At 35.2% G+C, this 23,218-nt stretch overlaps 1 protein-coding gene across 1 annotated transcript; it reads right to left on the bottom strand.

The window, feature by feature from the left end:
- Positions 1 to 9,706: 9,706 nt before the first annotated feature.
- LOC132187979 (transcription factor MYB26-like) lies at positions 9,707 to 11,121 on the bottom strand. The gene is made up of 3 exons (XM_059602399.2): positions 10,989 to 11,121; positions 10,465 to 10,594; positions 9,707 to 10,292 (listed from the first exon to the last, which is right to left on the bottom strand). The coding sequence occupies exons 1-3, from the start codon at positions 11,119 to 11,121 to the stop codon at positions 9,707 to 9,709; spliced, it is 849 nt and encodes a 282-aa protein (XP_059458382.2).
- Between the last annotated feature and the right edge of the window lie 12,097 nt (positions 11,122 to 23,218).

The following is a 23,218-nucleotide window of genomic DNA, read 5'->3' as shown; positions in this document are numbered from 1 at the left end:
TTTACTGCCAACTAAGGATAAAATTCCAAAATTTAGCAAGGTATAATCGAGGAACCTTCATTGCCCAATTTGCGAATTAGAAGTTGAAAGCACCAATCAGATTCTATGGAGTTGTTCATCAGTGATGGATGTTTGGGGTGCTTCACTACAAAAACAATTCACAATTAGTGACTCCCAAGAGATGACGTTTTAAGCCCCCCAAAAAAGGTAATTATTCATTTAGTGACGTTTGAATAATGATGATTGCTAAATAACATAGACATGGGGTCGAGAAATTTTAAATAGTGTTGTTTACTGTTCAAACGATGCTATTTAAAGTCGGTTTTTGCCGCACGTCACCTTCCAAATGGTGAGTTGCATTGTTCAAACAACACCTTCTAAAAGGTGACACCAGAACAATGATATGCCACCTTTTATAAGGTGACTTATACTATTCAAACGAAATTAAAAAAATATGGGGTGGCCCCCGGCCACCTCTGGGGTGGCTAGCTTCCTTGAGGGGGTGGTTAGTTCCTCTGAGGAGGTGGCCAGCGACCACCTCTATTTTTTAATTTTTTTGAATCAAATGTCCCGCTTAGGGCAATTTTGAGCGTCAAATTTTAAAATTTTTGTTAGTGTCGTTTGAACAGTTAAAAATTTTTTTAGTGATTCTTTTTTTTCAAACATCAGATTAGGAAACTTAGAATCGGTTGCGGCATAAGCTTTGGTAGCTTTTCAGCCACCTACTTTTAGCAAAGAGTTGGATTACAAAATATTATTTGGACACAAATTTCTTCCGAATTAGTTTAGAAAAAATTTCCTTCAACCTACTCTAATAAGTGATCACAAGTGTCATTCAACATTTTTGAGTTTCTAAAAAATTGAATGTTTGGATTCCTAGATTGGTGGAATGACAATAAATGACTGTTAAAATATTAAAGAAAACATATGTGACATATGACACTTGACAATTATTAGACTAGATTGAAGGAAATCAGTTTGGAGGAAATTTCTGTCCATATTATTTTGGAAGGTGATGCGCTCCAAGCAGTAAATGTGGTTAATTTTACAAGTCAGAACTGGAGTAAATTTAGACAACTAGTGAAAGAAACTCGCATGGTTATAACTTTGATGTGTAGCTGAGAGATTAGTCATATTAGCATAGTCGCAAATATTGCGGCACATGGCTTAGCAAAGGCTAAAACAAGTCATAGATCAAGTTTGGATGGAAGAATTCTAGTTATATCTGTGTTTTATTCAAACAATCTGTTCTATTTTCTTGACTAAGGAATGAAAGAAACATATTTACTCAAAAATAGGTGTAACACCCCTGCTTCAAGTGGTATGATATTGTCCGCTTTGGATCAAACCCGCACGATTTTATTATTGGGTTTACTCCCAAAATGCCTCATACCATTTAAAGAGAGTATATTTCATATAAACGCATCATATTTTTCATGCCTAGGCAATGTAAGACATCACATTCACCCCCTCTTAGTTATTAAACATAATTAAATTTTTTAATTAACAGTCTTACTGGATTGAGATAGAATTATTAAATTACAAAATATTTCCAATAAGATGTCAATTACATCTATAGATTAGACTTAATGTTAGTGTATATACATTATTTTGAGAAAAGAGTGGCCCAGAGCTTTTCTGTGCTCTTTTTTCCTGTTTGATTTGATTTGATGAAAATGATTTATTAGTCTTGTAGGTGCAAGTTAATGATGGACAATTGGATTCTGAAGGAGTGGTAATTATTTTGTTGACCATTGGGCCTTTCAATGTCAAAATCCAAAGCATCTGGTGGGGAGGCATCCTAGTGGACACCATTAATGTTGCATAATGTTTAGGTGGGGACTAATCTCCATTTTCGGCCAAATAAGATGACCGAACCAACCTTATAGCCTTTGAAAGTGGTTCCACTACCTCCTTAACTTTTCAATTTTTTTTTTTTAATAAAATTTGTGTTTTTATTTTTTATTTTTTTATTATATATAATTCTTACATTTAAATTTTATGAGAGGTATTTTTGTTATTGGGAGAGACATTGATTCAATCAATAGTTTAGAAGGAACATTGGAAATAAGGTGGTACGTAGTGTGAGCGGGAGTATATGTACATTTCTTAATTAATAATCTTCAAATTGTTGAAGTAGAAGAAGGATACTATCTTAGCTCAAAAAGATCCATATTAGGTTTCAATTGTTTCAACAAAAACATTTTGGTTGTTTTTTTTTTTTTTTGAGAAAACTCAATTTCTTAGTTGATGTCCTAAGAAAAAAAATACAAAATAAAATAATAAAGTTAGAAGTTTTGAATTTATGAACAATTTATTAATTTCATTATTTCAATTTTCTTATTGCAAAACTATTCACACACCAAGGACACATGCACTTAACACAAACATAGTAAAAACAAAAAGCACACTAAAATAATAGAAAAAGAGAAGAAGACAAATTTCAATAACATAAACTATATCTTTCAATAAAACAATTCACTTCTCTTTCTCTCTTCCTGTATTTCTATGTCTGAATCCACCACATTTCTCTCTTCTTCTATTTTTTTTTCAAAGAAATAATATTCATAAAAAACAAACAACTGATCTAGCTAGCACTACATGAACATGTTTTGGGCTTCAGAACAATTTTTGAGTCGCTGAAGGTGTTCAGTACAAACCCGAACAACATCAATAGAAAACATGAAAACACGTACAGTTTTCTATAAGCTACTTTATTTACCATGTTTTCTATAAAGTTCACTTTGATACCACTTGCTGGAAATATGTTTGCAAAAACAAAGATTGCACATCGAAAAATAAAGATTCTCAAACCATGATCGAACTTTAAGAAGAACATGTGAAGAAATATGCTATTTAAAATTAAACTATTGAACAAGAATTACTTGAAGAATTCAACCACTCTATGTCTTTTGGGCAAAATTTAATTTACTCATTTCTCGTTAGTGAAGAATGTGCGATATTAGAGATTATGAGACATTCAGATCTTTTCACTAATGACAATAACAAGGAGTGTAGACTTTACTCTTATTCTTCTAAACTTAAACTTATTATTGAGTAGTTTATAGTATAAACTAAAGAACTGTAGAGATGATGTGTTTTGTAAGCGTTACATGCTTTAATTATTTATTTATCAGTTTCGTAGGAGAGAGAAGAGATATAGATCGGCAATGTCAGATTGTTAATCCTACTAGCTACCTAGTGGACAGCTAGGGTTGAATTTTTTTTTTTTGATTTCAAAATCATGAAGTAAAACTTGGTGTCCTTGGAAAGCTAATCCAAAATTATACAATTTGATAGTTCATTAAAATTTTCCAATTCCAAAATTTAGGGGTAAAAACGAGCTGTGAAGAAAAGGACTGATCAAGTCTGAATTGCAAAAACATGCTTCGGTTTGAACGAGGCACTTACAAGTTAGAATGAGAATCGTGAAATTGCACTATTTGGATCACCAACTTTCAGAATTTAGGGCTACTTTCTTTAGTATATTTAAGGACTTTAAGAACATGAATTTTGTGAGGATGGGAGGCAATATTTTTCGAGAAAAATTAGTTTTTTCCTTTATGTGCTAAGAGATAAAGTTTAGTTTTTTATGCTTTCAATTGTTTCTCTCTTAGCGTCTTTGTTGGAAACCATAAACATTTATCAACAACAACTAAAGTTTATCGGAGTTCCGATAAAGGAGACCAAGTAGAAGAATTGTTCTAGATGTTATGGGAGAGCTACTGCGATAGAAGTCAAATTGGTCACTTGTCTTGTGCAAGAGAATGTCAACTTCAAAGGTTTTGTAAGTATGAACTTCTTGTAATCATTATTCTTTTATAGTGAATTGATTTCCTAGGTTTAGTTGCCTCAGATTGGTTTTACTTTTGAAAGTTTTTCAAAAGGTTTCCATTTCATCACCAAAATTCCTGTGTTGATTTTGTGGTGATTGATAAATATTGTGTGGCTTGATTTTATTTCATTGTTATAGAATTTTCTACTAGCTAATTTGCTGTATGATTGAGTTTGGTTATAGTTGTTAATTTTTATATTTCGCATTTATTATCAACACCTATTCAACCCCTCTTTTAGGTGTGTTTAGGTGTGTTTGGAGTTCTTTTAGGGCGACTAGAATGGTTAGGAATAGTATAAATTAAAGTCGTTTCTAGATAATAAGAGCATTAGTACTAATGCTCTTATTAAAATTGTTTCCTATAAGCTATACTATACTAGTATAGCTTATAGGCTACGAGTTACCCTCATTAATTCTGAGGTGGGTGTGAGACATTTTCTTCGTATTTGAAGGAATTATATGTGTAGTTTCTACTTTTGGACTGGATTGCTTAGGCCCTTTATTGTAGTTGATGGAACTACATGCGTACTTTAAGTTACTTTTTTCACATTGTGATTCTCTATCTTCATTAAGTTCGTGTCTTAATTAAGTGAACTATATGTGTATATTGTAGTTATAGCATCAATGCTCTGATGTCCTTATTAGTTGAAAAAGCACTTTTGGTGCTTGGTGTGTGAAGGGGTTAAGGAGGTGGTTACTGACTTCATAGATATATGATTGTGCCCCTCTCTAATTAAGCAATTGATGCAGTACGGATGAAAAATAAAATAAAGATAAAATACTGGCGTCTCACCACATAAAAAGAACAATTACAACTCTGAAGGAAGAAAACATCATTTTTTCAATATCATTATCTGTCTCCATAGGAGTACAAGAGTTTACTTAAATAGACTAACAAAATCTTAATCTTAATTTGATTGTCTTTTGGACTAATCCCATTAATAAATTATAAAATAACTCTAACCCTATTTTTGCTGACTCTCGGCCAAGCCCATTATTGAATTACAAAATACATTTAACTCTTACAATATAAAACCTGAATGATCACTAAAACTTAAATAAATCTAAAAACTAATTAATTCTTCTTCCTGCATGATCAGCAACCTTTCTGAATTTAATTAAATATCCACCCTGCTCCTCAAAGTAGGACTCTATATCATAGTATGAACATGCCAAAGCGGAAATCAAATGATTTGAGACAACTATCAAGTAACCTTAAATAACATCATGTGTCATTAAGTGATTGCGTAGTGGAAGACTTGGTAACAACAATCAGATCGAGGTCTCTGTATCTTCTGACCAAAAAGATAAAACAAGCCTCAGAATTAAAGAACGATAAACTTCGAAAAGCATTTTGAGAAAATTCAGAGATTTGATAATAATTCAATTAAGTTGTCTTTTACATTACAGACTAACATATATATAGAAAATACATACTTGTAGAGAAAGTAAACATACTCCTAATGGTAAAAGTAAACATAATCATAGTAGAAAAAAAAAAAAAAAAAAGATCAAATAAAATCTTCATCTTCGGGTCACGTTGAAACAGATGTAGTGTCCTACATTATTAAGATAGACTCAGAGCTTCCAAACAGACATTATAATAACGATATCAATCACGTTTATCCAACCAAACCTGGCAATGCGAGCCATTCACTTGGCATCTTCATCCCAGCAATTTTTTTTCACTCTACAGCTTGGCTACCTAATAATTAAACGCCAAAATGTTTGACAGGGTGGAAGAAAGGACTCCACGACTTAGTAAATAAATTGTTATGAATCTGGATTATGTAATGAGCTTAAGTATTCTTAACTGTTGAATACTAAACGTGGTTCTTTACACAAGGAATAAGGACCTGAATAAGTATCTGAAGCTCTCTCTCTCTCTCTCTCTCTCTCTCTCTCTATATATATATATATATATATATATATATATAGTGCTAATCAATTATGGGGGCTGATGTGTGTTATGTAATCATTGCAGGAGGCAGCACTTATTGAAGTAGATTCCCTTGGGTTTGAGGAAATGCAGAAAGAAACAAAGTGTCAGATCGATCTCCTACGGTCACGTTTACAATGATTATATGTTTCAGGTAAGATGGTTGTGTGGTACGTAGATATGTTTGGACTATATAGTGAGAATTTCTTTGCTCGTTTCTTCTCTCTCTAGATATGTTTTCTTATGCTTTAATGCTATTTTGCTGTTTAATTAGTTTATTTTCCTCTTGTTCCCGTCACAGTTTTATAACTTATATATATGTTATATTTCTGTTGGGGTTTTAATATCAAAATGTGTGATGTGGCATTTTTTGTTCTTCAATTGAAAAAATACCTTACAATATGTTAGCTATTTCAGTGCCAGCCTGAACTTTTCTCCTTTAATTTGTTTTTTTTTAGATTGTAAACTACTGCTCTTGAAATTATTAGTTTCTGTACTGAAGATTCTAGCAAACAGGACAAAATGGTTTGGTGCATGGGGCATTATGTTTGTGTTGTAGTAACAATGCTCTTGCTTAATTTGCTTCCTTTCAAGTTTTAAGTGTTGATAAAAAAGGTCTTGAAATGCATGTTATTTTAGCTTATATTATACAGTAAACTATTATCTCAAAGAGCATTGCTATTGGTGGATTTGCAAGAGTTGGATGGGCCCGGGGGAGGACTATAATGACAAACAATTCTCTTGGAGATAATCTTCTCACTTTGTTGATTTAAAACCAATGTATGTGGTACATTATATACAAGCCACGAGAATGACTTTTACAAGGAAATTTCTACTGATTGACAATCTAATTTATTACAGGAGTGTTATGTTAATTGCTGGAGTGTTTTGTCTTTTAATGTTTTCCTTATGAAGGTGTATTTGACTTGGCATGAATCTCCAGCTGTGTGTTTCCTTGTATGATGTTTAGAAGCTTCTGCCGCAATAACTTGAGCTGGATATTTCCTTCCAGCTGTATGTTTCCTTGTTGAGTCCTCCTTGACAGATGTGATCGTGAGTGCAGGAGAGGATTGTGGCACAATATCTTCTAATGTCTTAATAAGGACCAATAAAGTTGCTAGCTGTTTAAGTTTTTATTTCCTCTATATTTTCAGTGACTACTTCAAGAGATTGCTCGATTTGACTTCACACTAGAGGAAGAGAAGGAGGTTTGCAGAGAGAATCAATGGACATTTGAGGAAAAAAAGTGAGCACATTTGTTTTTTCACGGCTTATCCTTCTCTTTTGTGCCGAGGAAAGGGGATGTTGATTCTACCTATCTAACTTTCTTAAGACAATGGTTGTTTTGCTTAAATCTTAGCCTCACTTGTTCCCATTTATATGCTTTTTTCAGTGCTTTGGCTTTATTTATTTCATTGTAGTTGATTTTTTTTTCCTAAGTGTGATTTAGATAATTAATACCAACAAAATAAAACAAGAATTGGCCGAAAAAAGAGCAATTGATATATATATATATATATATATATATATATATATATAGTTATCACTTGCGGCAACTGCGTACGTATAGTCGTCACTAATGATGTTCATATACATCATTCAGGGCCGGCTCAATGTTTTCTGGGGCCTTAGGGGAAACTTTTAAATGGGGCCTTTTTTTTTTTCTTTCAATATTTATATATTAATTAAATAATATTTATTTTAATATTTTTATTATATTTAGAGTTCTATTTTTATTAATCCTTACAACAATAAACACAACAATAAAAAAATCAATTTTTTTTTTTTTTTAATGAATCAATCCAAGAACTGCATCAAATCTCTGCTAAGCACATATTCCAAAACTGAAGCACACAAAAACAAACTAACCCAAAAAAAAAAAAAAACCACCATAAATAATATCAAGAACACATACAAAATTATATATATATACTGTTGCGCAGTAACTTCCTTACTTGATTCTTTGATACACTTATGTTTTAACTTTTAAACAAAACTTACCAAAAATTTTGTCAAAAACCAATACAAAACCCACAAGAAAAATCAAGTATAGAAATAAACATTACAAAAGATTTTTTTTTTTTTTTTTGCATGAATCCTTACCTTTTTGATACACTTGTTTCAAACAAAACCCACAAAAAAATTTGACAAAAACTCATACAAAACTCACAAGAAAAATCAAGCACAGAAATAAACATTACCATTTTTTTAAAAAAATTTTAAAATTTTAATTTTAATTTTTTTTATGAATCATTACCTCATTGATACAAATGTTTCTCTCTCTCGCCTACCCTCTCTCTCTCTCTCTCTCTCTCTCTCGCTTCATCTCTCTCCATCACATTCTGTTTTGAGTGAAATTAAGGAAAGCGAAAAAAGAAGATAAGAAAAGAGGCTGTCGGTAGTGGGAGAAGAAAAGAGAGAAAGAAAAAGAAAGGAAATAAAGTGGGCTGTTAGGTAGTGTTAAAATGATCTTTCAATATCAAATAATTTCAGATGCATATGTAGATAGACTATTTTTAAGATAATGATATTTGCTTTTCTGGGTTAATTGGTCTTATTTTACCATGATCTTATTATATTGGAGCCTTATTAAATTGAAGCATTTTTTAAATTACTTACTTATCATGATTAGAGGTCTTAAGTTTTTATGAGAAAATTTTTTTAGGCCTAATTAAAAAAAAAAAATTGTTAAAAATTTTTTTGGGCCTTATTAATCTGGGGGTCCTAGGCGAGCACCTCACTCGCCTAGTGGTCTAGCCGACCATGATATCATTATCATCTTGTGTGTATATAATCAATGAGGACAAAACATTGTTGCCAAAAGAATTAATATCTGTGAATTGTCGTTAATAGGATGAGACATTTTTAGCAACGACATGTAATGTTATCAGCGACAACATTTGCGGTTGCTAATGAGTTTTTTTTTTTTTCAGCGACGAGCCTAGCAACAAGCTAATAGTTATTAGTAGCAACATTAATAGGCCTTCGACCACTTTTGGTTGTCACTAAAGACCATTTTTCTTTGTAGTGAATTTACATAGCAACTCAATGCTCTTGTACGTGAGAGATTGAAGGCTTTTATACCATTTTTTCTTTCTTTCTTTTCTTTATCTCATCATTTTCATTCTTTGAACACTTCTATCAGTACAATATGCCCATAAAGAAGAAAAAAAAAAAAAAAGGAGAAGAAGAAGAATATATTTCACAAAAAGACGCAAAAAAGGTAGAATGACATTAAGACAAAGAAGCAGACTTATAAATTATGACAGATATATACTAATGCTGTCCATTATAGAAATTCACAAGTTAAACTGATACTTCTCTTAAAAAGTCACTAGCAATTCATAAACCCTAAGCATCAGGACCTTGTCTATCTTTTAAACTTCAAAAATACTAATTCTATTACATGCATTAATACATTTGCATGTACCATGTGGTGATGGCTTAAACCTCGATCTCAACATCCTATGTTATTCTTTCTATATTTTCCAATGGCCTTTTAGCAAATTGACATCTCCAGTTTCTGCAATATGTGGTGATCGGCTTATAAAGAGGTTCAATTCCCTTAAGTAGGCAAGTAAATTTATATTTATAAAAAAAGAAAAAGAGCAGAAACGTTGAAAAATTGTATCCTTTTGGCCCTCCCTAGGAAACTAACATGAATAGGGGACCAGGTGCTATGTAACATGATCACTAGGAAATAAGCCATGTCGGTAAAAAAAATATGTCAAAAAACCTTGACACAATTATAGAACTTGAGCACCAGTACTAGTACTCGTTAAATTGCTGAGTTTTCCTATACATATTCCACTTGGTTCTTATTCATATATATTTGAAGAAAGCTTAATTGCATCAATAATACCTAACATATTATATATAAGCTAGGTACCGTGTCTAGGGTTCCCAGATTGAAGAAAGATTAGATGATCACTTCATAGCGGTGGCAGTGATGATATGATATTGTTGCCACTGTTATCTGTTTGGATGGCTGGAACTTGTGAATAATGCGGATTATAAAACCCAAAAGGCCAGCAGCATGAGAGTTCTGGCAAAGGAGGTGGTGGATATTGCTGCAGCATGCTGCTAACATTTCCACTGATCATGATCTCATAGAGTTCTGCCATTTTTGGCACCAATAGTTGATTATCATGTGGAGTTGCTCCCAGCTGGGTGTAATTTTGAACTTGTTGATTGGGATATTCAAGTTGATGGGGTTGATCATAGCCGAGTGACCGCGTGTCATAAGAAGATGAATCTGATGGTGGTGGGATTAGAGTGGTGTGATCAAAACCTTGCAGCATTGTGATTGGAGGGGGGAGGTGTAGGTGGTGTGCTTGAGAGTTTAGGATCAAATTAGGGTTTGAATTTCCTTCCTCTGAACCAGCAGTACTAGGAAAGGTTGACAAAACAGGAACAGCATCATGGGACATGATGAGCTTCTTCTTTATGCTTGTGTTCCAAAAGTTCTTAACCTCATTATCTGTTCTTCCAGGTAGGTGCTTGGCTATCTGAGACCATCTGTTCAAAAAATTGTCAAATTAATGATTAAGTGATTAAATTTAATTACCTCTTCTTATTGGCTTAAGCTTTTAGAATAATTGATAATTTAACAAAAATGTTGCTTTTGGATGAAAAACCAGTAACCATGATAAAGGGTGGCTAAAACAATAAAGAATATATAAAAATTTACCTGTTACCAAGAATGCTATGGAGCTCAATGACTAAGGCTTCTTCTTGGGGGGAGAAGCTCCCACGTTTTAAATCTGGCCTCAGATAATTTACCCATCTTAGTCTGCAGCTCTTTCCACATCTTTGTAAACCTGCATGCATCATAATTCCAAACCAAAAGTAAAAGGAAAAAAAGGAAAAGTTGTCAGGAAATTCGGGAGATCCCTGAAGATCATCATCAATAATTAGGGTTTCAACAACCCTAAGGCTGATTCTCCCAAAGACAGCAAATTAAGGTAAGAGAGAAAAGCCCAAAAAGGAAATGAACAATAACCAAATCATGAAAAAGTATGTATCATAGGGTTAAAATTAAAAACACAAAATTTCTAAGCAAATATTCTAAAAGGCCTAAAGGACAAAAGAAATATATATATATATATATATATATATATATATATATATATATATATATATATATATATATATATATATTGAGAGAGAGAGAGAGAGAGAGAGAGATCATAAGTGAGCAAGTGAATTAGTTACCAGCAAGTCTGGGAACAGAGCTCCAACTACCATGGCCGTTGGTTTTAATGTAGTTGATGAGTTTCTCATCCTCCTCTGGTGACCAGAGCCCCCTCTTAACCTTTTGCTTGTTGCAACATGAGTGATGCCCCATCTTCTTTCTCCAAAATCACTAGTGCAGCCAGCCAGCGGCGGAACAAGTTAAATTTTGGATATTATCTACAAAAACGAAAAAGAGATAGAGAAAGGGAGAATAAAAGAAAGGATGGCTGGCTAGCTCTAGCTCTAATTAGGACAGGAGTACTACTTAGAGAATTTGAAAAGTGTGACGAGAAGACAACAGAGAAATGGATAATATGTAAAGTCTTTACTTGGTGGCTGTATTAGGGTTTGTGGGAAAGAGCTAAAAGTTTCAGCATCTTCCTGTGGAAGCTGCATGGCTCATAATGGATCCTATTTCTCTGAGATGGGTGGCCGGTGAGCGTTTCACACATGTAGAATGGTGGGTCCATGTGTGCGGACTGGTCCCAATTTGCATATTTCTGGGATTATTGATCAAGCAAACTTTTTTGGATGAAGTGTTTATTGTCGATACTTTACCATCAACTTCACCTTGCCTAGGCTTTTTAAGGATGGCAATGATGATTTTTTGGATGCATTTCTTATTCCTTTTTTTCGAGTATGCATGGCAATAGAGAGAATTTAAGTGCAAAGAAAGCTGATCAATGGCTGTGATTGCATGAAATTGGCAATATGTTGTAGAATCATGATTGGATATTCAACTATTAACTTGCCAACCTTTTGTACAATTTACGTAACTATCATATGATAGTTCCTAGTCATTGCTCACAAATGATTTGCCAAAATTCCAAGGACAGCCAAAAATATTTAGTTTTATAAGATTTTGATATAATAATGAGAGTACTTAAGTTCAATATATAAAGCGTGGTTCTGTGATGCAAATTTTTTTCTTTTAACTCTTACATATATACACGAATGTTCACACGATTGGCTTTTTCAGGTTAAAGAGTGAATTTTTAGGCTCAAAATCTCATGCAATACCTAAGGTATTACACGGGGCGCAATAGTTCTAATATGAGTTGTTCATTTAAAATAAACAACTCAAAAATTGTCACGTCATTTAAGAAAAAAAATTTATATTTGAAAAGCTCACTTTTCCGCCCACCATCGAGCTCCTATAGCTCCACCTTTCTTATCGTCATCTTGTCGTGCAAAGTGATTAAACCACGCTCAGTGGCCAAAGGAGGAAGTTTTGCCACCCTTAACTAGTCTTTAGGAGCTATCAAACCAACCTCTTCTTTACCTACAGTGCCACCTCCTCGCCACCATTGAACTTCTATCCGGCTACCTCCCTCATCATCATCCCATCGTGCAGGCTGTCCGAACTAACCCTAGTGGTCAAAGGGGAAAGTTCTTGCCACCCCTAATTAGCCCTTGAGTGTGGTTGAACCAACCACTTTGGCCAGTGGGATGGTTTGGCCACCTCTAACTTGGGTGGTTCTCTTCTCACTACTGCTCGCCTATTTGCCTCTTTATGTTCGTGTTTCTTATCTCCCAATTCGTCTCCTCCTTCTTTGCCCTCTTCCTCCTTGTGTCCCCCATCCACGACTAATGAGTACCGCACGTACCAATTTTGCACCTCCTTTGAGGCCTTCAATCTAAAATCCATTAATATATGCAACAACTACCCTGGGTTCTACGGCCACTATGACATGTTCACCTCTAACTTGTCTTTCTTTGCCTTGTTGTACAAGGTGAAGGGCTCAAAGGTGGTTGAGGATGAGGAGGAGGAGGAGGAGGTGAAGGAGTAGAGGCAGCTAGATGTGTGTCTGAGGTGTTCGAGGTTCAAAGGTTGAGGTTGCTAAATGGCTCCGAGGTTGGCGAGTATACAATAGAGTTGACAATTGTTAGTGAGGAGCTGAAAAGGCTAGTTGGGATTGACTAAACCACCATAAGGGCCAAAGAGGATGGTTCGGCCACCCTAAAGCCTAGTTGGGATAGCCAAATTACTTAGGACGATAAGGAAGTTGACAAGATAGGAGCTCAGCGATAGCAGGGAAATGGAGGAGGAGCAAAAGGCGAGGCTACCTTGATCTGAGATGTGATGTTTTCATATACAATTTTTTAAGAACATGTTGCAATTTTTGGGTCATTAATATAAAATGAATAACTTACATTAAAGCTATTTCACACCTTATAATAACGAGATCTATTAAGTGCTAAAATATTCATATTTTTAGCCCTTAACTTACATGTTTTAATTATTTAGTTTTAGTTAATTTATGTCATTTTAGCTCCTTATTGTGTTTTCCTTGATTTTGTAGGTCATTGGAAGAAAAAGAAGCAATCTCAGAAGTTTTGGACTTAAAAAGAGCTATTTTGGAAATTGGAAGACTCTGGTAGTGTGATCAATCACAGGGGAGCTGCGATCGAGCACACTACAGGCGAGGACCACAACGCGGAAGGCACTTACGATCGAGCGCCAGCACAAAGAGGACCTGCGATTGATCGCACACGGGCTGTGATCGAGCGCACCCGTGCGTGATGGCCAAGTCAGCTGCCAGCCTTGTTATGAAAAATGCAACTTGTAGGGTTTTGTAACTTAGTACGAACTAAGGCTCAAACCCTATGATTTTTAGGGTTTTTAGAGTATTTCTAAGGCTTATAAATAGACTATTAAGCCTCTAGAATAGATATACTTCCAAGGAGAAGAATTTGAGCTCTTCAAGTTCAAGTTTCGGGTTTATTCTTTTCCTTTCTTTTATTTTATTTTATGAAGATGTTTAACATCAAACTTATATGTAACTAATGTATTTAGTAGGGCTAAATTGAAGCCCTAGTCATGTTTAGTTAATATTCAATATTGGCGCCCTTGTGATTATCATGTTGTGATATTTAACTTGATTAATTCCTGTTTCCATAAATTCCTCATATGTGTGTACCTAATCAATATATGCATGTGGTATGGACTAGTTAGTTAAATCAATTTGGATGACCGATTCCTGGGTTTAATAAGAGTAACAAAAGAAATCCACATCGGGTTCTTGGGTTAATCAACATGGGGAACCGGAAGTATACACCCATGCCTTAGGCCTCATGTGTTTATCGATTTCCACAGAATATATGCTTTCTTAAAGAACAACTTAGTATACACCCATACCTAACTCGTTGCTTAGGGAAATCAATAGCTTAAGGAGTATAAACCCATGCCCTTAGGTTGACAAGCATTAGATATACATAACATGATCAAAACATTGGCATATCGATATATCATCTAAATATAATTAGTGGTGGATATCAAAGCCCTACCTTTTTATTATTATCAAATAAAAAACCAATCTTTGTTTTGTTTTACTTTTGGAAATTTATTTTAGACAAAATTTAGCAATACTCGTGGGAATGACTTCGTACTTGCACCCTATACTACTATGTTGACCTCTTGCACTTGCGGGTAAAACATACAATTATTTGCCTATTAATTTAGGTAGATATTTGTAACAACAAGTTTTTGGCGCTGTTGCCGGGGATTGCGGCGAATTTTGTTTATAATTATTTTTCTTTAGTTGTGTTATTTTAATTTTCAATTTTCAATTTTGTTTTTATCAAAAATCAAAAATATTTTCCGTTTTTTCTTAACTTTTTCTGTTTTCTGTTTCAGGTTTGCGGACTAGCATTCTGTTACTGCGATCGAGTGTCAACCAAATGCGATCGAGCGCATTGCGATTGAGCGTAGTTCCAGGGAGCATCTGGACCAGCAGCATTGAAGCTGCTTTGAATGAAGAAGCAATTCAATTCATGCAAGGTCGTCGATTTCAAGATTCAACCGTCATTCCACTCAATCCTAAAATTGGGCGGACAATCCGACAAAGACCTAGAGACAAAGAAGAAGAGGAAGAATTTGAGAATACAATGGATGATTTGCAAGAAAATTCACCAATAGTGCCAAGAACACTAGAGGCAAACTCTCCACCGGTGCAGAGACCAATGAAGCAGGCACTCGTCCCAACGAACCTCAATCAACCATCATGTATTGCATATCAACCGGAGGTGGAAGACAACTATTATATTTCTTCTCAAATCTTCAATGCATTGACTCATTTCAGGGGCACAACTATTGAGGATCATAACTTGCATCTTAAGGAGTTCTTTAATCTATGCAAGTTGCAGCACATCCAAGGCCTAACTCTAGAGAGACTCAGGTTAGTCCTCTTCCCATTCTCTTCGAAAGATAATGCTAAATTGTGCAATAATTCTTTGCCTCCAGATTCTATCTATACTTGGGAAGAATTAGCCACCAAGTTTCTGAAGAATATTTTCCCAGCTCAAAAGACAAGACAGCTTAAAAGGGAACTTTAGATGTTCCAACAAAGAGGTGAAGATCTCTTCTTTGAGGCATGAGATCACTTCAATTCACTGCTTATAAAGTGCTCATATCACAATATCCCTCAAGATTATCAGGTACAAATTTTCTATGAAGGTCTAGATGATACTAACAAAGGGATGGTTGATTCAGCTTGTGGAGGAGCACTTATGGAAAAGAGTAGTGAGGAAGCAGTGGAGCTTTTTGAAACGTTAAGTGAGCATTCCCGACAATTCTGCTCTAGAGGAAGGTGAGGAGTAAAAAGCAAAGGCATGTATGAAGTGAACTCCAATGGGGGATCTCCAAATCAGATGGTTGCTGTGGAAAAGAAGTTAGATATGATTGTCAAAGCCATGACTGCTTAGAAAATTTCACCCCTTCAACAGGACATACAAGTCCAGGTATGTGCTATATGTTCCCATTTAGATCACACTACTGAGACATGTCCTTTATCTCCATTTGTAGAGCAAGAAGAGGTGAATTATGTGGGACAAAACAATTATCCCCACAAGAACAATCCGTACTCTAACACCTACAATCCAGGATGGTGCAACCATCCCAATTTCTCATGGAGTAACAATCAAGGACAGCAGAAGGGTTCCCAACAAGTAAGCCAACCAACTCAAGAGTAAAAGTTGAACCAACTGGAGAATATGATACACACCTTGGTGAATACACAACAACAATTTATGACTGATCAGAAACAATTCAATACAAGGGCAGATCAAGCGTTCCAAAGAACTGATCAAGCCATCCAAAGACTGGAAGTGCAATTGGGGCAAATGGCAAAAAAGCTGAATGAGAGAAAGCATGGAGAATTTCCAGCCCAAACAATACCCAATCCAAGGGGTCATCAGCAGCTGAAAGCAGTCACAGTTCTCTGAAATATCAAGGTCATAGGAACTGAAGAGCCACCTCAAGCATCTCCAGATGAAGCATCAACTTCCAAGGTAAACAAAATAGAGAAGGTAAATGCACCACCCTTCCCTCAAAGGTTAGTCAAACCAAAGAAAGAAAAGCAACTTATGGATATTTTTGAGACCTTGAGGAAAGTAGAAATCAACATTCCTTTATTAGATGCAATTAAATAGATTCCTTCATATGCTAAATTTTTAAAGGATTGTTGCACTAACAAAATGAAGTTTCAGGAGCATGAGACAGTGGCCCTAACAGAGGAGGTAAGTGTAGTTTTGTTAAGGAAATTACCACCAAAGCTAACGAATCCAGGTAGTTTTATCATTCCTTGCAAGTTAGGGGACCATCTTTTTGAGCATGCATTACTGGATCTAGGAGCAGGGGTCAATTTACTACCTTACACGGTATATGAAAAACTGGATTTGGGGGATCTTTAACCAACCTCTATTACCTTGCAATTGGCAGACAGAAGCATCAAAAGACCAAGATGTATACTTGAGAATGTGTTGGTAAAGGTAGGTGCATTTATTTTACCTGCTGATTTCATTGTGTTGGATGTGGAAGAATCCCCTATGCCATCACCTTTGCCTATCATCTTAGGAAGACCCTTTATGAGAACTGCTGATACTACAATAGGTGTGAAGAAGAGTACTGTAAGTATGAAGGTGAATAGTGAGACAAAAGAGTTCAAAATATTTGATACAATGCAATTACCTTAAGATGATTTTAAATGTTTTGATGTTTATATGATCCAAGGTGTTAGTAAGCCAATTTTGCAGGACCCACAGAAAGATCCAGTAAAGACCTCCCTCACTCACAAGTTCACAAGGCAAGACATTGGGTCAGTCTATGCAGATGTTACTGAAGACATCAGTGGAGCAAAACACCCCCTTAAAACCTTCCCACCATATTCAAGTGCCAAGAGAAAGCTGTAGCTGGATGAACGGGACAAATTGAGGTATGAAGCAAATGAGGACACCAAGCTCTACAAGAAAAGACCCAAGGACTATCAGCACATAAAGCGTGTCAAGAAGGAGTCCTATGGGGGACTGAAATTGTTGACCTATAAAGAAAGTCTTGTCCGTGCACCACCAAGGGCACTTGAGCCACATTTTGTGGAGCTCAAGTGCAGCTCTTCACACTAGTAGCACTACAGCTACAAGTAGAAGCAATTGAGCGGTTCAGGAGCTCAAGCGCATCTACTCAGAACAGTGGTACTGAGGCCATTGAAGGCAGTACACTTTGCCATCTTTGTTTCCCATCATGTCAATTTCCATACTTTTCTGACATACTCGTAGTGTTCTCACTTATTTTTTGTGTTGTTATACATTTTGCGTTTAAAAAAAAAAAAATAATTCACATTCGATTACTACGATCAATTGCAACCTGTATGCGATTGAACGCTGTGATCAATTTTTGGCTTTGTACAATCTGTTAGTGTGATCGAGCGCACCTTGTGCGCGCTCGAGCACACATCACCCACATATGCACACTACTGCCACTACAAAAAAACAAATTGCTATTTTCTGACGTGGCAATACATGATTTTTGCCGCGTCAGCATTTTTTGACGTGGCAAAAAATGCCACGTTAGAAAATATTTTCTGACGCGCCAAATTGGGGCGTCAGAAATTTCTAACGCGCCAATTTGGCGCGTCAGAAAATTCTGAATCTCTAAACTGGTGCGTCCGAAATTTCTGAAGCGCCAAACTGGCGCGTCAGAAAATTCTGACGTGCTAAATATAGCGCGTCAAAAAAAAAAAAAAAAAAAAGGCCGGAATTTTGAAATTTTTCCCTCTTCTTATTTTCCCTCAACTTTTTTCCTCTTTTTATTCTTCCCTCCTCATTTTTTTTCCCACTCTCTCTCTCTCTTCTCTCTCAATCTCCCTTCTCTTCACGGCAGATTGAAGAAAGCAAAAGAAGGAGAAGAAAAAGAAAAGGAGAAGAGAAGAAGAAGAGAAGCTGCAGAAGAAAAAGAAAGGGACAAGAGAAGAAGAAGAGGAAGAGGAGAAGATAAGAAGATTAGAAGAGAGAGAGAGAAAAGTGAGAGCTGGAGAAAAGAAGAGAGAGAGAGAGAGAAAATTGAGATCTCTGCATCATAGAAATGTGTTTCATGGTGCAGAGATCTCTGCACCATGGTGCAGATCGAGAAACGCAGGTTTGCATGGCAGCGTGAGGGAGCTGTCGTGCAGAGGAATTCCAAAAAAAAAAATAATAATAATTGAAAATTAATTTAAATTAATAAATTTTTTAATTGAAAAAAAAAATTTAGAAATTTTTTTTAGGGGAAACTTCACTTACCCCAAATACTTTCGCGCTTTTTGTAGACACCCCCCCATTGTTCAAAAACTCTTACTTAGATGTATTGATAAGTGTCGAATGTTGCACATTCAAGCCCCTTAATTTGCATATGTTAATTCCTTAGCATTGTTATTTGTTTGATTTTGTTTTGTTTTTGTGTTTTCAGGTTATAAATCAAGATGCAATTAATTCCATTGATTTTGGGCTTAAAAGCACACTCTGAGAAGACCTAGAAGATATGGTTAAACTTAACCAATCATGGTTAAGTTTAAATCAAATAAAGAAAATGATTAATTCGAAATTTCTCAAATTGGAGTCAAAATCGGATTGGATTCAAATTTGGATTCTGCATATGTCTCGGTATTTTAGCCATAACTTTCAGTTCAAATATCCGATTGAGGTGATTCAAGTGGCACTAGAAAGCTAACTCAAATTGCTACAAATCATTGTGAAATAGTATTTTCCTAATTCGGAGCGCCGCAATGCCAAAATCGCCCCGCAACATAGGAATGCAATTCTGGGCGAATCCTATTCCGATTTGGACTTAGGTTTTCTTTATCCTAATTGGACTTGGACTTAAATCTCCGAAATTTCTAGGTTTCCTAGGGCTTTTAGGACTGGCTTGCTCCCTATAAATAGACCCTTAACCTTCAAGAGAAGGTGTGCTTAGTTTTAGATACAAAAATCTTCTTGGAGGCTTGACAAGTTGAAGAGGAGATAATCCATGGCAGGAGGCCATCCTAGCACCCCGATGAGTGGCTAATTCTGTAATAGGGTGTTGATGTAGCCCTTTCCAAGTAACAATGGTTTAATTGTATTTCTAGATTTTCAATTTATGCATGTTGATTGTATAACTATGAGAATTGCTACCTTTTGATTATGTTCTTAATTATTAAATGCAATTGTTCTTAAATTCAAAAATCAATATTTGTGAAATTCTTCTCTTGTCTTAGAAAGTATTCTACTTTTATTGATCTCAAATCATTCTTGTTTTCTGTGATCATGAGAATGACCGTTATACAATGGGTTTAATTGACATATGATCAATAGGATTTGATAGGCCATGCCTAGGGAAGACGGATTGTACTACACCCTAGTTTAGTGTAATTTAGGTAGACAGTCTGTGCCAACCGAAGATGGGTTACACTTATTCATTGATTGTATGTATCCTGTTATAGAATTTGATCATTCATACCTAGGAAAGATGGGTCGTACCGCATCTTAGTGGTTAGGTGGACGATTCGTGCCAACCGAAGATGGATTATACTTATTCTTTAATAAGGTAGTTTCTTGTTTATTTATAACATGCATAGAATGAATTTTTGGATTAAATCTGATTGACCATTGTTATGCGGTTAGTGGTGAAATCAATCCCCTATTCTATCTCTCATACTTTTTATCTTTATTTTCATGCTCTGTACTTTTAAAGAAAATCAAATCAATTATCTTTTTAATTAAGTTAATTTTAATCTTTCGAATTTGATAACAAAACCCCTGCAGTCCTTGAGGTTCGACACCCTCTTTATAGTCGTATCCTACAAAGATTCGTCTTATTGCGAGTGGTTATTTTTATAATTGATATTTTTGTGTCAAAAAAATATCAATAATAAAAATTACCACTCGTAATAGGACGAATCTTGTAGGATAGGGCTATATTGAGGGTGTCGAACCTCAAGGATTGCAGGGGTTTTATTATCAAAATTCGAAAGATTAAAATTAACTTACTTGAAAAGAGAATTGATTTGATTTTCTTTAAAACTAAAGTGCATGAAAATAAAAGATATTTAAAATAAGAGAGAGTGTAGGGTATTGACTTTACCTCTATCCGCACAACAATGGTTAATGATAATTAATCCCAAAAATTCATTCTATGCATGTTATAAATAAACAAGAAACTACCTTATTAAAGAATAAGCATAATTTATCTTCGGTTGGCACGGATCGTCCACCTAACCACTAAGATGCGGTACGACCCGTCTTTCCTAGGTATAAATTATCAAATTCATTAACAGGATACATACAATCAATGAATAAGTGTAACCCATCTTCGGTTGGCACAGATTGTCTACCTAAATTACACTAAACTAGGGTGTAGTACAATCCGTCTTCCCTAGGCATGGCCTATCAAATCCTATTGATCATATGTCAATTAAACCCATTGTATAACCATCATCCTCATAATCATAGAAAACAAGAATGATTTGATTTCAATAAAAGTAAAATACTTTCTAAGACAAGAGAAGAATTTCACAAATATTGATATTGAAATTTAAGAACAATTGCATTTAATATGAAGAACATAAATCAATTGTAGCAATCCTCATAGTTATACAATCAACATGCATAAATTAAAAATCTAGAAATTAAATACAATCAAACCATTGTGCTTGGATAGGGTTACATCAACACCCTATTACAGAATTAGCCACTCATCGGGGTGCTAGGATGGCCTCCTGCCATGGATTATCTCCTTTTCAACTTGTCAAGCCTCCAAGAAGATTTTTGTATCTAAAACTAAGCACACCTTCTCTTGAAGGTTAAGGGTCTATTTATAGGGAGCAAGCCAGTCCTAGAAGCCCTAGGAAACCTAGAAATTTCGGAGATTTAAGTCCAAATCCAATTAGGATAAAGAAAACCTAAGTTCAAATCGGAATAGGATTCGCCCAGAATTGCATTCCTATCTTGCGGGGCGATTTTGGCATTGCGGCGCTCCGAATTAGGAAAATACTATTTCATAATGATTTGTAGCAATTTGAGTTAGCTTTCTAGTGCCGCTTGAATTACCTCAATCGGATATTTGAACTGAAAGTTATGGCTAAAATTTCCTAGGTATGAATTATCAAATTCTATAACAGGATACATACAATCAATGAATAAGTGTAACTCATCTTCGGTTGGCACGGACTGTCTACCTAAATTACACTAAACTAGGGTGTAGTACAATCCGTCTTCCCTAGGCATGGCCTATCAATTCTTATTGATCATATGTCAATTAAACCCATTGTATAACCGTCATTCTCATGATCACAGAAAATAAGAATGATTTGAGATCAATAAAAGTAAAATACTTTCTAAGACAAGAGAAGAATTTCACAAATATTGATTTTTGAATTTAAGAACAATTGCATTTAATAATTAAGAACATAATTAAAAGGTAGCAATTCTCACAGTTATACAATCAACATGCATAAATTGAAAATCTAGAAATACAATTAAACCATTGTTACTTGGAAAGGGCTACATCAACACCCTATTACAGAATTAGCCGCTCATCGGGGTGCTAGGATGGCCTCCTGCCATGGATTATCTCCTCTTCAACTTGTCAAGCCTCCAAGAAGATTTTTGTATCTAAAACTAAGCACACCTTCTCTTGAAGGTTAAGGGTCTATTTATAGGGAGCAAGCCAGTCCTAGAAGCCCTAGGAAACCTAGAAATTTCGGAGATTTAAGTCCAAGTCCAATTAGGATAAAGAAAACCTAAGTCCAAATCGGAATAGGATTCGCCCAAAATTGCATTCCTATCTTGCGGGGCGATTTTGGCATTGCGGCGCTCCGAATTAGGAAAATACTATTTCACAATGATTTGTATCAATTTGAGTTAGCTTTCTAGTGCCGCTTGAATCACCTCAATCGGATATTTGAAATGAAAGTTATGGCTAAAATACCGAGACATATGCAGAATCCAAATTTGAATCCAATCCGATTTTGACTCCAATTTGAGAAATTCCGAATTAATCATTTTCTTTATTTGATTTAAACTTAACCATGATTGGTTAAGTTTAACCATATCTTCTAGGTCTTCTCAGAGTGTGCTTTTAAGCCAAAATCAATGGAATTAATTGCATCTTGATTTATAACCTGAAAACACAAAAACAAAACAAAATCAAACAAATAACAATGCTAAGGAATTAACATATGCAAATTAAGGGGCTTGAATGTGCAACATTCGATGCTTATCATGTATCAAAGTTTGAGTTTCGTTCACTTTGGCCCTTCCGTTAGGATTTTCTGTGAAGTCCTAACGGAAGGGGTTGCACGTGCCGTGCACGTGGGAAAAAATTACTCAAAGCCCCGTTTTACCCCTGAAGTCTCTTCTTTATTTCCTTGTTTCTACACCATTTAAATCAAAATCTTCTTCTTCTTTTTTCGTTCCACTTTTGTTCCACATTTTTCTTCTTCTTCGAGCAGGCCCGCGTTTCTTGTTCTTCTTCTTCGTGCTGACCATTTCATCATTCTGCTTGGTTATACCCATTTGATACCCATTATGGATCGAGCCAAGAGTGAAGTCAGTGAAGTGATCGACACAGGAATAGGAACCAACAATCCAATGTGCAAATGTGGGAGGAGATCACGCATCTTAACAGCATTCACGCTACCGAATTTCGGTAAAAAGTTTTATACATGTGCAAATTACGTGGTAAGATTTATTTTGGCATTTTTATTCGGTTGGGGATGGTTACAGTTTTTAGCTGTGTATTTGGTGCAATTTTTTTGCTTAGCCGAAAATGTGAGCGGAGTGTTGTGCTGAAATTTGTTTGGTTTGGTTGGCTGGGTATTTGAGCGGAATTTGGTGGAATTTTTTTGCTTGGTTGGGTATTTGATTCATGAAATTGGTGAGATTTTTTTGCTTCGCTGGGTATTTGAGCTAGGGATTTG

This window comes from Corylus avellana, chromosome 6, assembly GCF_965113065.1.
Source record: "Corylus avellana chromosome 6, dhCorAvel1.hap1.2, whole genome shotgun sequence".
NCBI classification, from domain to species: domain Eukaryota; kingdom Viridiplantae; phylum Streptophyta; class Magnoliopsida; order Fagales; family Betulaceae; genus Corylus; species Corylus avellana.
Note: the sequence above shows the minus strand (reverse complement) of the source record. Positions and strands in the feature narration are given on the sequence as shown.

Bases quoted from the DNA above. Each gene is read 5' to 3' on its own strand.
- LOC132187979 (XM_059602399.2), bottom strand. From the start codon at position 11,121: ATGGGGCATCACTCATGTTGCAACAAGCAAAAGGTTAAGAGGGGGCTC. The intron at 10,595-10,988 runs GTAACTAATTCA...TGATGCATGCAG, and splicing joins CTCTGTTCCCAGACTTGCTG to GTTTACAAAGATGTGGAAAG. The intron at 10,293-10,464 runs GTAAATTTTTAT...TTTTTTGAACAG, and splicing joins CATAGCATTCTTGGTAACAG to ATGGTCTCAGATAGCCAAGC.